This window comes from Giraffa tippelskirchi, chromosome X (genome assembly GCF_054371585.1).
Source record: "Giraffa tippelskirchi isolate mGirTip1 chromosome X, T2T-mGirTip1v1.2.pri, whole genome shotgun sequence".
NCBI classification, from domain to species: domain Eukaryota; kingdom Metazoa; phylum Chordata; class Mammalia; order Artiodactyla; family Giraffidae; genus Giraffa; species Giraffa tippelskirchi.
In genome coordinates, this window is record NC_137289.1 from 141,992,146 (window position 1) to 142,006,456 (window position 14,311).

Here is a 14,311-nt window from a genome sequence, read left to right on the forward strand (position 1 = left end):
ATCTACTCCAGTATTCTTGCCTGGAGAATCCCATGGACAGAGGAGCCTGTTGGATTACAGTCCATAGGGTCACACAGAGTCGGACTTGACTGCAGCGACTTACCCTGCATGCATTCTGGGAAGAAAAGGTATAATATATTGAGTTGACCAAAAAGTTTGTTTGGGTTTTTCTGTGACATCTTACAGAAAAACCTAAATGAACTTTTTAACTAACCCAGTATTACCAAGATGTTGATTAAACTATCCATGCTCTTAATTGACATATGCTAAAGAAAAGAACTTTTATTGTACCTGGTTTCTTCCTGTTAGGAATAGGTTATATATTCCAAGATCAAGGGGTCTGTGGAGCCTCTCCTTGAGTTCTTTTGATGTTCTGCTTGGATTAGGTTCAGGATCCATCTCCTGGAGAGCACACTTTCCTAGAGGTTGAAGAACCCCACGACCTTTCAGACACTTTCTTGGTTCTTTAGCTCTGGACTACTAGAGTGAGACTACTAGACTACTAGACTACTACTCTCTGTTGATGGAGGTTCACCTAATGCTTTGGACTGTCTTAGTCATGTTTTGCTGTGTAACAAAGTATCCTCCAAATTAGTGGCTTAATGTAACAGACATGTATTCACAGTGTCCATGGGGCAGGAATCTAGACACAATTTACCTGGGTCAGGGACTCTTTTATGAATCTACAGTCACAAGAATATATATCGGCTTCCCTAGTGGCTCAGTGTAAAGAACACTCCTGTCAATGCAGGAAATGCAGGTTTGATCCCTGGGTCAGGAAGATCCTCTGGAGAAGGAAATGGCAACCCACTCCAGTATTCTTGCCTGGAGAATTCTGTGGACAGAGAAGCCTGTTGGGCTACAGTCCATAGGGTCACAAAGAGTCAGACACAACTGAGTGACTGAGCACATAGGCGAGCCAGGTTAACTTTTAAAAGAACTGTGGATTCATGGCTGAGCCCTACAGAACTGTTAACATTGCACTCCTGACTCTGCCCATTTCCCCTCCTCCAGGGATGGCCGGTGAACCTCATCACGGCAGATCGTGTGTCTCCGCTCCATGAAGCCTGTCTTGGAGGTCATCCCTCCTGTGCAAACATGTTATTGAGGCATGGGGCTCAGGTAAGTACAGCTCAAACCACATCTTAGATGCCACTACTGAAAAATGACTATTTCTATCCCTTCTAAATACTTTGCAGCATTTTTGATTAGCCTGATTTGAAATATGAAGAGGGTTTTTTCCCCCAAAAGTATTATGTCCATCAAGCTTATTTACTTTAGCAGTAGATGAAATACTGCATTTTTAGCTAGAAAGTCATGGTCTGAGCCCATATCATTTTCTTTAGCTGTCACTACTAATAAATAGCTGTTACATTTCTGCCTTCATCCCTATGGCTGGAAGGTAGTGACATATTGTAGAAAACATACAACATTTGGCTCCATAGGACCTGAGTAATGGTCTCAGACCATCTCTACCATTTACTAACATTGGAAATTTGGACAAGCTACTTAGCCTGTGAGCTTTAGAGTATATATATGAAAAATAATGGGGGAAATAGCAAAAAAGTTATGTAGCATATTTTGTGGAATTGGGAGGATTGAGAGGGGTAAGGCATGTGGTTATTTGGAGAATGGGAATCAGGGTGACATAATGAGATTACAGAGAAGGAAGTTACAAAATCATTGAATTTGAAACTAGGGAACAGTACTTCTTCCATTAACTAAGTCCCCTCTTACTCAAAAGTGATGGGAAAATCTGATCAGAAGATTCCATATAGATTGCTCGTCTTTTCTCAGCCAGTGTGTACTGAGCATTTATTATGTGTCTAACTCTAAATAAAGATTTTCAGGAACTTCTAAACTAAATGAGGAGACAACCAGATAAACAGGTAAATGGCTGAATGTAACACTAAATGCTTCAATAGATAAACCCTGAAATCTCAGTAGCCTCATAGAATAAAAGTTTATTTCTTGTTTGACTCAGACTCCTATGTGGGTGTTGCCGGTTGGGTGGCTGTTTTCCAAGGGTGATTCAAGGACACAGGCTCCTTTCATCCTGTTGCTCCTCTGCCTTCAACAAGTGGCTCCCATGTGTGCTCTGTTCCAGATGGCTGGAAGAGGAAAAGGCATGGAGGATTGTGAATGGAGACTTTGCAAAGGCCAGTCTTGGCAGTGACATATGTTACTTTTGCTCACATCCCATTGGCCAGAGTTCAGGCCATGTCTAACTGGCAGGAAGGTGGAAAAGTGTATGGCTGGGTGCCCAGGAGAGAGGGAATGAGTTTGGTGAATGCATAATATCTCAGCCACAGCAGGCAATTACAATATACCGTTTTTATCCATCAGTTTCTGCTGTGTAACAAACCACCTGACTTAATGACTTCAGACAGTAGCCATTTCTTTATCTCACAGTTCCTTGTATTGTCTGGACAGCTTTTCTGGTCTGGCCTGCTTTGGTTAGCCTCAGCTGGGCTCACGGAGGCATTTGGAGTTAGCCAGTAGGTGGGCTGTAGCAGACTGCTTCATGGTGACGTGTAAAAATGCTCCTAACCTGTTTATTTCCAATGGAGAGAGGGAGTAAAAAGATGCTTCCTGCAGGAAGTGACATCACGGTTGAGATCTATAGGACCTGTTGGAGTCACTCAGCTCATTGGCGGGTTGGGGAAAATGATGAACTTCCTACCCACTGGGAGCAAGAAACACAAAAGTCTCGAAGTGAAAGTGGGGGCATTTTGTGTGATTTCAAATCTTTTCCTTATAGCAGCAGGGTAGAGCAGGGGACAGGGGTCAGAACAAAACAAGCTTTCTGTCCATGCCAAGAAAATGGACTTTGTCCTGAGGGCAGCCGAGAGCCATGATAAGTATATCCTCAGGTTTATATTTTGGTTAAGAAAAGTTACCCCAGAAAACAGGGCCAGGACTAAGCAGAGGCAAAGAGGAGCCTGAGGGTGCAAGCATGAGAGAGCTGCTCCTCTCAGGGTTGGGTTGCACTTTTGTGATCCTTGGGAGTGAGTGTCTCCTTCGGGGTTGCACCTGGGGTGTCTTAAATTAAAAAAAAAAAAAAAGAATATATTAACAATTTTAAGAGGTTACTCTAACTGCTGTGCAGAAATTGGATTGATGTGGGATGGGTCTAGGATAGAGTGTTTAAAATAAGGTGATTAGTTTGTGACCTGTTCAACTTATACTAACTAGTGTCCAAATTCATGTTCCTGGGGGAGTGCATGGAGGAGACAAAATATTCAGAAACATTCTTGGGGCCTGACATCCTATACTTCATTTGGTTTTTCACAACAGCTTTGTGGCATTTGTTCTTTCTTGTCTCCATCTTGTAGCTGTGGAATTTAAGGCTCTGATAAGTGAAAAAACAGCTTGAAAATGGTGGAGCTTAAGTTAGAATCCAGGGTACTTTACTGCCTGCCTTCATCCTGGAGCTTTTTCTTACAGGTGAATGGTGTCACTATAGACTGGCACACTCCCTTGTTTAATGCTTGTGTCAGTGGCAGCCATGAGTGTGTGAATTTGCTTCTGCAATATGGAGCCAGTCCCCACCCTGCGAGTGACTTGGCGTCCCCCATCCACGAAGCTGCTAAGAGAGGTAAATCTGTTGAGAATTGAAGTTTTCCACCCACTCCTTCAAGGGACATCTTACTATTGAAGAGGGAAAAGGAGGTATACAAAGCACTCGTTCTCCCATGTGGGATCCTGGGATCCACACAGAACTAAAATGGTATAACAAGATAAATGCAAAGGAGCAGTGTTTCAGGATGACATTCTAGACCAAGGAAGAATGATTCTGCTTTCACCCAACCTAGTTGGCCACACAAGGCCCCACTCATGTTGGATTTGGGACCGTCTCCTAAGCCTCTTCAGTGCCCACCACGGGCTGTTAATCCCAGGGCCTGCTTTTGGTGAGGGTGTAAGTTCCCTTCCCTGTTCCATGGCCCACTTTCTGTGCTCTTCTTCAGGCCCACCTTGGCCCTCTTCCATACCTCTTCCCAACTCTCACTTCAATTTCTGAACTCAGATTAAAAAGCCACAAACAACTAAAAAAGGTGGATGGTTGCTGGTTGCCTACTGTGGCTAATAAACTCAAGTGGAGTTCCACCCAGAGCTACAGATGGCATCTTATGGAACCCCGTTAACTAGTGATGGTGTTGAAGATCATTTGCTATTCTAAGTAAAGAACATAGCTTTTGGTCTCTAGTTAGGTCATTGGAAATTTTCAACACACAGAATATGGGCAAGGTGGTGTTTCCCTAGCTATGAGAATTAGTGCTGTAACTGTTTTCTCCCACTTTGGGCTGCAGGCCACGTGGAGTGCATTGAGTCTCTTGCGGCTCACGGGGGCGACATTGACCAAAACATCTGCCACCTGGGCACACCATTATATTTGGCTTGTGAAAACCTGCAGGTGGCCTGTGCCAGGAAACTTCTGGAGTCAGGTAAAACCAGAAACACAACAGAGCAAGGAGAGTAAATGAAAAGTACATTCAAGGTATTTGAAAGCTCTTTCTGTTGTAGCAGAGGAAAAAGTGTGGGCAATGGAGTTGGACAAGATCAGAGTTCATATTGACTGTGTTTCCCTGGGGAATTATTTGAAACTGTTTCAATTTGAGGTCTCTTACTTGCAATAAGAATCATGATGATGATGTCCCTCCTCCCAGGATGGTCCTCAGTGATTATTAGTTTCTTCTCCGTTTCCTCTGCCTCCCTCCCTCTGGCCATTGATATTACTAGTCCCGGCATAACTCCCACAGCTGCAGGGTTAGGACTGGGCCTTTGCATTTTAGGCCACCTTCAGCAGTTCTCTGATTTGGAAATAAACTTGCCTCAGTTTTAGTCCATTGTAGACGCTGTCTTTTTGAAAAGGCCCATGTCCCACCATTCTTTTTCACTTTCCTGCTCTTGTCCAACCCCTTCAACACTTGGAATACCCCTTTTTCATGTTTTAAGTTATTTGAGTCTTGGTTATCTTTAAAAATCAGGTAATCTTTCCCTCTGCTGAAGGTTTATTGTTCTCATTGCCTTCTACTCAATTGGCAGCCATTACCATGAACCAGGAGGAGGTTGGTTTTCTCTCACCTTCTCTGTCTCTCTTCTCTCATCTTAGATGGATTTTAAGCTCCTGTAGTCAGGAAGGGGTCAGGTTTGGCATCCTTCCAAGAGCTAAGAACAATACAAGAATAATTCAGTTAACATTTGTTGACTGGACGTAGATTTCCATTTTTCTAGAGAGACAGCAGCTCAGGCAAAGCTGTATGTCCCCACACGTCCCAGTGGGAGCCAGTGTCTAGGCTGGGCTAAGGCTCTGTTGAGAGTGTAGGGATAGAATTGGGTGGGGATGGTCCTAGGAATCCACCTGACCCCCGAAGAGGATGACTTTGCCACCTGCCCTGTGATATTAGAAATGGCCGCCCCAGTCTAGGCAATATCGTCATAATTGGTTGCTCTTCACAGACCAGTTCACATGGTCTCAAGTCTCTGGTTTAAACTTCATTGCAGTTTCTGGGCGTGTGAGTGTGGCAAATTGCCATAGATGAGATTTTGCCATCTAGCCTCACTTCCGGTCTGTGCCAGCTAATATTTGGGCTCTAGTAATAATGAATGTGCAGCTTTCACACTGCCAGTGTTTTTCCAGAATCTACCACAGCTATGTATGATGCTCAAAGGTGAGGTTTTTCAACCTCATATGCCATATGGCTCATGTCATACATTTAGTCATATTGTCAAGTGGCCTTTTCCCCCATATTATTAAATGGAATCAAGTCATCTCCTCATGACTTTGGAGAACTACCGTGCCCACTGTGGAGGCACAGTGCTTTTAGAAGGGGGTGCTTGCACTCTGCTCCTTGACTGACTCTGTTGTTCTCCTGACTGTTTAGGAGTGAATGTGAACCAGGGCCGGGGGCTGGACTCCCCTCTTCATGCAGTGGCCAGGGCATCCAGTGGGGAGCTGGCCAGCCTGCTCCTGGACTTTGGAGCAGACACCCAGGCCAGGAATGCTGAAGGCAAACGACCCTTGGAACTGGTGCCTCCAGAGAGCCCCCTGAGGCAGCTCTTACAAAGAGAAGGTGCTTCTCCTTTGCCTGAATCTAAGCCCTAATCTGTAGAGAATCCCATGGGCTCTAGCAGGAGGCAGGTACTTAACCAAGTTCTGACTTTGCATCCTGTTAAACAGATCATGCTCTCCCTTCCCCAAATGTGGGGAGCTGAGATAATTTAGTATTCAAGGTACAGTACTGGCTGCACAATAAACAACCGTCCTGCTGTTTGGCATGTTGGAGAAAGGTTGGTTTGGATGATCTAGTATTCAGAGGTATGCCAGCTCTCAAAGAATTAAGATATTGTTTTAAAATGTTAAAAATTAAGACATGCTTAATTTTAAAAAATTTATTTTATTGAAATATATTTGGTTTACAATGTTGTTTATTTCTGCTGTACAGCAAAGTGACTCAATTATACATATATATTTGTTCCTTTTCATATTCTTTTCCATTATGATTTATCACAGGATACTGAATGTAGTTCCCTGTGCTGTACAGTAGGACCTTGCTGTTTATCCATCCTATATATAATAGTTAGCATCTGCTTACCCTAAACTCCCAATCTATCCCTCTCCCAACCTCCTTCCCCTTGACAAACACAAGTCTTCTCTATGTCTGTGAGTCTGTTTCTGTTTTGTAGTTAAGTTCATTTGTGTCTTATTTTAGATTCCACATGTAAGTGATGTCATATGGTATTTGTAAGCCATGCTTTAGAGTGATGTGACAGAAGCCTCTTTGAGGTTATACAAGCCCCAGTATGTCCTGATGCGAACTACTGGGCATTAGGCTTCTGGGATGGGGGTAAGAATGCAACTCATTGAGCATTATACAATATTGCTTTCATGATCCATGGTAATCTGAAGACATTTACTGTTACAACTAAATCAACACTGAGCCCATACACCTTCATAAATAAGAACTGACACTTCTGACCCAAACAACTAAACACTGGGGTTGAGCAGTGTGCAAGGAGGTGGAGGCACTTCCCTGGGCTGTAAGGTTGGGGGTGGGCCAGGAGTAAGGAGCAGAGACCCTTCAGATTGCATTCTTTTTTTGGTGTGTGGATACAAATTTTATTTTCTAGTTTTTACTTTATTTTTAAAATTAATTTTTATTGAGGTATAGTTGTTACAAATGTTGTGTTAGAGTCTTAATTTTCCCAGGAGGTGGGAAGCAGCCATCTGAGGACCTATTTATCCGACCAGAGTATAGACTTCATCGAGTCTTAGAGGTTGTGGAAGTTTGAAGCAGGCTTCTCAACCAGGAGGATTCTGATGTCATGTCATCTGGTTATTTTCTCCCCGTATGCTGAGAATTAGGGTTCTGGGCAGAATTGTAAAGTGGCCCCTGAATCCTTCTTCCTCCTACACCCATCACCCCAGGGTACTTGGGGGTCATAGCCTGCCTTGGGCCCCCCCACAAACAAGGAACAAAGCAATAGAAAACCCTTTATGTGAAGCAGTGGGGTAACCCCCGGGCAGTTGTGCCCATGTTTTGACGATTTCTTGGTTTTAAAAAATTATATCTAGACAGGGCAGATTTCTCCAGAAGGCACAGATGGCACAATGTGTGGGGCCCGCTGTCTTTTTAGGGGTCCACAGAAATGTTTTAATTTCTTTTAAAATCAGAAGGAAAAAAGTGAATATAACTCAACCTGGATTATATTCATCTTTATACGGACACAGTTGTAAAATTACCAGCTGTAAAATATCTTTTTTTGCAACTGAGAAAGAGATCCACAAAGGCATAAGTGCCTCAGGCCCCCCTAAAGTCATTAAATCATATATGTAGACACACACACATTTGAAAGACGTTAAAGAATATGACCACCCCCTCCCTCGCCAAAGCGTCTAAAGCAGTGTTTATTCCTGACACACAACGACAACTAATAGGGACTCTCTCACCCCAGCACCACAGGAGCCACCTTGAATGCACTTTGGTCTTAAAGCATCATGAGTGTTGATGCAGGAAAAAAAGAACTGGAGCCCCAAAGTAATATGCCCATCAGTAAATATAGAATTAGCTGATTCCATTATGGAGTAAAGCAACGCCCCCTGAATATTTGCAGGTGCCAACAAGTGGCTACAAAGCACTAGTGAGTTTCCAGCTCTATTTATATGGAATGGAGGCTCTAGTTATTCAGTATCCCACTTGTAAATAACAGATATTCAGTTTCCATCTGTAGTTACACCGAGTTTCCTCCGACGGCCTGCTTTGTCTAAGTCTCTCTCAGGCTTACTCTGATGTCTTGTTCTCTGTACTCGTTTATCAATACCTCCTGCACTTGTCCCTGACATTGTATCTAGCACATGTGATTAGTCATGTCCTTCAACATGCTTTAGTGAGATGAGGTTAAGTTCAGTTTCCCCACACTATGCTTTTTGCAGTTTGTTAGTAAGTGCTTTGAGTACACTGGGAAATCCTTCATTAATATATGCCTTGAGTACACTGAGCATAATCTGGAAGGTGCCCTAAATTCCAACAGGGACCTTCTGAATGTGTGGTGAGGGCCTCATTGAAAATATTTCCTTTCTTTCTTTCCTTGTATATGTGTCTAGTTCTACCTCTCCCTGTTTTCCATCACCTGAGAAGTATGCAACCCAGTTTATCCTGTAGCTTGCAGTGATGCTCTAGGAAATTGAAGTCTAATCCAGCCTTTGTACCCTGCCCGACACACTGAATTGAATCTTGGAGACAGAGTTTTGGCTCAAGTAGAAAATAGTAGTTTTATTGCTGTGCCAGGCAAAGGGGGCCATAGTGGGCTACTGCCCTGAAAACTGTGTTCCCACCTAGAGGGAGTAGTGAGGAGTTTTACAGTAATGGTTCAAAGAGGGGCGTGGTCAGCTCGTGGACATTCTTCTAATTGGTTGGTGGTGAGGTAAGTGGGAGTCAGCATCATCAACCTTCTGGTTCCAACAGGTCTGGGGTCTAGTGCTTGTGGGCAGCACTCAGTTAACTTCTCCCAACTGATGGGGGTTTCCATATCTGTAAAACAGCTCAAATATATTGTTCCGTGTATCCCTTGAGACTGGGGACCAGGACCCTGCCGAAGGCTGCACTATTGTTCCTCCCTTGTCTCAGGATTCCCTCCTTCCCTAACTAGCATCTGTTTGAACCTACTCCTTGGAACTCAGGGAAAGTCTTAGAAGCCTAATGAAGCCTATTTCCTGTAATCAAGAAATGGGGACACAGAAAGGCTTTTGTAAAAGCCTAGGAGCCCCACAGGGTCCTGCTTGGTATCCAAATTACAGGCCACTGTACCCTTTGAATTACATTCTCAATCCTGGCCACAGAATACAATGACCTGGGGCGCATGCCTGTACAAAACCCAGATGCTCAGCCTACCTGATGATGGTCACTGAAGCAACATCTCAGGGGTGGGGCCCAACACCCCTCCAGCTTCGCAAAGTCTGGTGTTAGGGCTACTGCCTTATGGGATTCTTGAGGGTATGCATACATGCTTAGTGGCAAAGTCATGTCCAACTCTTTGTGACCCTGTGGACTGTAGCCAGTCAGGCTCTGTCCATGGGATTCTCCAGGCAAGAATACTGGAGTGGGTTGCCATGCCCTTCTCCAGGGGGTCTTCCCAGCCCAGGGATCGAACCCAGGTCTCCTGCATTGCAGGTGGATTCTTTACCATCTGAGCCACCAGGAAAGCCCTAAAAGTGAAAGTGTTAGTCGCTTAGTCATGTACGACTCTTTGCGACCCCATAGACTGTAGCCCGCCAGGCTCTTCTGTCCATGGAATTCTCCAAAGCAAGAATACTGGAGTGGGTTGCCATTCCCTTCTGCCAGGGGATCTTCCCTACCCAGGGATCGAACCCAGGTCTCCTGCATTGCAGGCAGATTCTTTACCACCATGCCACCAGGGAAGCCCCTCTTTAGGGTATACAGCTTTGCTTTTAAAAGTGTTTTTAATAATCAAAAGAGAACTCCTGTTACAATTTAGTGCAGGAATTGGGGCTGGGAAACAATTTCCCACTCTTGTACCCTATGATAGGGTTTCTCAAGCTCAGCATTATTTACATTTTGGGCCAGTTGCGGGCAGTCCTGTCCTGCACACTGGACATGTTTAGCAGCATCCCTGTCGTCCACCCTCTAGATGCTAATAGCCCACCCCTCCCCCAAGTTGTGACAAACAAAAGTGTCCCCAGACATTACCAAGAGTCCCTAGGGAGCAAAATGCACCCCTCCCACCCCCTGCCCCGTTGAGAATTGCTATCTTAAGATGTAAACTCTTGGCTGGATCTGTGCAAGGTTTGTGCTAGTTCATTTTCCACTCTGAGCTGAAGCACTGGGATGGCTCTAAATGCAGAATATAAAAACAAACATGACTTCAGATCACAGTTAGGTTTCACAGATAGCTCCTTATATTTGAATATCTTAAAATTGCTAAATTATAAAATTAGAGTATTTGCATCCAGAAATATGGACTTATTTTTGTTTAAGGTAAAAACAAGAAAACCATTAAACATGGGTTTTCTTGTCATTGCTGGGGATTTCATAGCTTTGTAATTTCAAAATTAGCTTCCATAAGCCTCCATTGGTGAGACCAAGCTTTAAATTTCTTTGTTTTAAAGCAAAACCTAACAGCCTGATTTCAGTTAGATACCAGAAAAGAGAGACCATGGCCTTAAAATACCTCTTATTAAACCCAGAACATGGTCTTAAGCAGTACCATATTATTTCTTGATAATAGTGTTAAATCTTTTATGCTTTCAGCGAAGGAAGGGAAAAGTCTTGGATCAATGAAACCCATGTGTGACTTGTCTTATCATTTTTCTCCAGGGCCGTCTTCTCTGATGCAGTTATGCCGCCTTAGAATTCGGAAGTGCTTTGGGATCCAGCAGCATCATAAGATCACTGGACTCAACCTCCCTGAGGAGCTGAAACGGTTTCTCCTCCACATTTAAATGTGTCAAGGGAATGGCGCCACAGACAACAGACAAACGTTATCGAGTGTTGAGACCACTGGGATTTTCAAGTAGTCAGGTTTATAGAGTTCAGCTAAGTTTTTTTTTTTTTTTCAGTGAGATTTTTATTTCTAACTCTTTGTACTAGGTTCTTTTGTGCTGTTGATTGGAGGGTATGAAAAATTTTCTCCCCTGCCTGGAAGAGGGTGGCTAAGATATCCGTGGTGTTGAATATCTTACCTTGCCAAGCACTGAGCTGGGAACATTTTATGCTTCATCTAATGTAGTCCCCAGAGCAACCCCGCCAGGTAGGCACTGTTCTCCCCCTCTTCCCTAGGTGAGACCCTAAGACTTGGGGAGGTCAATTTGTTTAGTTACCCGCAGTGAGGCTAGGCAGCCAGATTCAAGTGTAGGTTTTCTGATGCTAACCTGGGGACTTGTGAGGGAGGCAGAATTTTCCAGTATCGCTATCCTGGCTCCGTCTCCACTTCGTGGGGAAAAATTATTAAAGAAGTGTGACATTTCTGTGACTATGTCTGACTTTATTTACTTTTTTTTTTTTTAAAAAAAACCTTCCTTGTTCATATTACAAGACCACTACTGCCTTAGTACAGGATAGTGGGCAGTTCTTTTTCTCAACCAAATGTTCTATATGAATCAGGCATATTCTAGAACTGTGCTGTTCAGTGCAGTCGCTACTAGCCCACTGGTTCTCAACCAGGGGTGATTTTGCCCCTTAGAGAGGGTATTTGGCAACATCCTGGGGGTGGATACTCCTGGCCAGTGGCTAGAGGCTAGGACTGTTGCTAAACATTGTACAGTGTACAACACAGTCAACATAGCAAAGAATGATCAAGCCCCAAATGTCAATAGTGCCAAAGTTGAGAAACCCTACACTCGCCATATGTAACTTTTGAAAAATGTAAATTAGTTAAAATTAGATACAGTTAAAAATCCAGTTCTTCAGCATCATTAGCCTCATTTTAGATGTTTAATAACCTCAAGTGGCTAGTGACTACCGTATTGGACAGCATAGACATGTATAGATCATCACAGAAAGTTCTCCTGCTCTGTTGTTGCAGAAATTCCTATTGGACAGCACTCTTCAGATGCTCAACAAATGGATTTTAACTGCCTCTCAGTTTCTGATTTATATGAGACCTGTGCTATAATTTAGCAATGATGGCTGTAGTTTGGCTTCTCTCTGAGACATGAATTTGAGGCTCCATTGGATCAAGAGAAAATAAGAAAATGTTGTACCCACTTAAGGAAAATCCTTACCTGTAAGATGACATATGGCCTAGATGATCTCTAAAGATATTTCCTATGTAATCTGTGATTCTAAACTCAATTTGGTATATGAAAAAACAAAACAACTCTAGACTATTATTCTAAAATGCCCAACTAGTTACCCAGAAGATGGCGCTGCTGCCACATGATCATTTAAGCAAAAAGGTTACTGGTCATAAACTACACATTGTAAGATGGTTTACAACATAGGCTCTGGAAATTTCCATGCAGGAGTGAAAACTTTGTAGTGATGAATTCCATTGACACTGCGTTTTCTTCTTCTCTTCCAGTATGCTCAAAAATTCAAATGTGACTTTATGTCCCTTCCCTGCTCCCTTTGCTTTTTTTCCCCTTTTTGGTCTGATCATGTTCACATTTTTAATTGCTCAGAATTTAGACAGAAAATGAGCACCAACACCGTATCACTTGCTAATTCATCTAATTTCATTAATTAATTCATTCAGGACATATTTAGTCAGTGCCAGGTGCCATTCTTGGCACCAGGGTAGCAACAGTGAAGGAAACGGGCAAAGATACAGACTTTCCAGATCTTGCACTCTAGTTGGGGGAATCATTTGCTAAGAAGTAAAGAGCTGTAGGCACTGGGCAATAGTTTTCTTTTTGAAAACACTAGTTTTTGAAAATATAGCCTGGTTTCTCATATAAAATGTATTGGACAGACTCTCGCTTATGTTAATCGTCCCTCAGTCAAATCTTCTGAGCTTAACCCAGGACTGTACAAAATTACTAGAACAGCATTTTTCTTCTCAGATCTTCCTGCCAGTTAACCAATCTGCAAATCCGTATAGTAGATGGTCATCTCCAGAAAGGGGGAAAATACCACTGCCACCTCCCTCATTGCAATTTGGGAAAATTACAAATTACTTCATTTAGCAATGTTCAGAAAGAAGCTTCTATTTAAACAGGCAGTCTATTTTTATGAGTCTAGATGTGGTTGTATTTATAAGTGACATACACCTTTGAATGCTGTATCATCACGATCTGGCTGGCACAGCCTCATAAATTCCATCATCAAAGCTGGTTTGGTAACATTTACTAGAACCCCACCTTCTTGAATGAGGGATATAAATTTTTAGCATCGTGATACCATCTTTTAAAAATGTTAATTACTTTAAGAGTGCAGACTTCCCAATATTTCATGTAGCCCGCTCTCATATTGTTGCTTTACTACATTCCCTTTCTTTTATCCAGTAGTAACGCTGACCAGTTGGTACAGCACAGGTTATAATGAAAGAAGAAAGCAAGAAGAGGCCAGTGAAGGACGATTGCTTTTTTTCTGTGTATATGTTGCGGCTGATTGACAGGGTTTGATACTCTTTGTTCCATTCTGGAGTGGTTAGTCATTCAGCAGTCACTTCGGCTCCAAAACAAGAGACCAAGATGTGGTCTGCTCCCTGACCTGGGGCATGGGGATGGGCATTTACAAACTGATGAGAGGCCAGCTTTAGGGCTTGTATAGATCAGCATCAAAATCAGCCAAACACCAGCTTGCGTTTTGATGGCTTGCTAGGGCTAGGCCCCACTCACCAGTGTTCTGTCTTACCTCCAACCTTCACAACTCTGTTATCCCCATTTTACAGATTGGGGTGTTGAGGGCGTAAGGAATTTGCAAAACGTCACGGTTAGCAGGCAAAACCAGTTTTATGCAGAAGCCAGAGCTCCTTTTTTAATTTTGACCACAAGGTCTATGGGATCTTAATTCCCTGACCAGGGATCGAATCCACGACCCCTGCATTGCCAGCATGAAGTCTTAACCGCTGGACCACCAGAGAAGTCCATTCAGAGCGCTTAATCATTATACTCTCTGCCTTCTGGGAAAGATTGAAGGCAGGAGGAGAAGGGGGCGACAGAGGAAGAGATGGTTGGATGGCATCACTGCCTCAGTGGACATGAGTTTGAGCAAGCTCCGGGAGATGGTGAAGGACAGAAAAGCCTGGCGTGCTGCAGTCCACAGGGTTGCAAACAGATACAAATGAGCAACAGCTGGCTCATGGGTCTTAAAGCCCACCCCACACCCCCACCCCCACTTAGTTTCCCATC

The 14,311-nt window shown here is 43.4% G+C and overlaps 1 protein-coding gene across 3 annotated transcripts in view; it reads left to right on the forward strand.

Annotated features, from left to right (window-relative positions):
• Positions 1-11,490, forward strand: part of ASB9 (ankyrin repeat and SOCS box containing 9) — a 28,712-nt gene extending 17,222 nt beyond the window's left edge. Inside the window, exons 3-7 of one of the 3 annotated variants that reach the window (XM_081565296.1) lie at positions 1,015-1,122; positions 3,448-3,598; positions 4,311-4,445; positions 5,886-6,142; positions 10,836-11,490. In XM_081565296.1, the coding sequence (XP_081421422.1) occupies positions 1,015-1,122; positions 3,448-3,598; positions 4,311-4,445; positions 5,886-6,106 (615 nt within the window). In that variant the 3' untranslated portion in view covers positions 6,107-6,142; positions 10,836-11,490. The remainder of the gene's footprint in view (positions 1-1,014; positions 1,123-3,447; positions 3,599-4,310; positions 4,446-5,885; positions 6,143-10,835) is intronic. The other 2 variants (XM_081565295.1, XM_081565297.1) reach the window with 2 other exon arrangements.
• Positions 11,491-14,311: the final 2,821 nt, after the last annotated feature.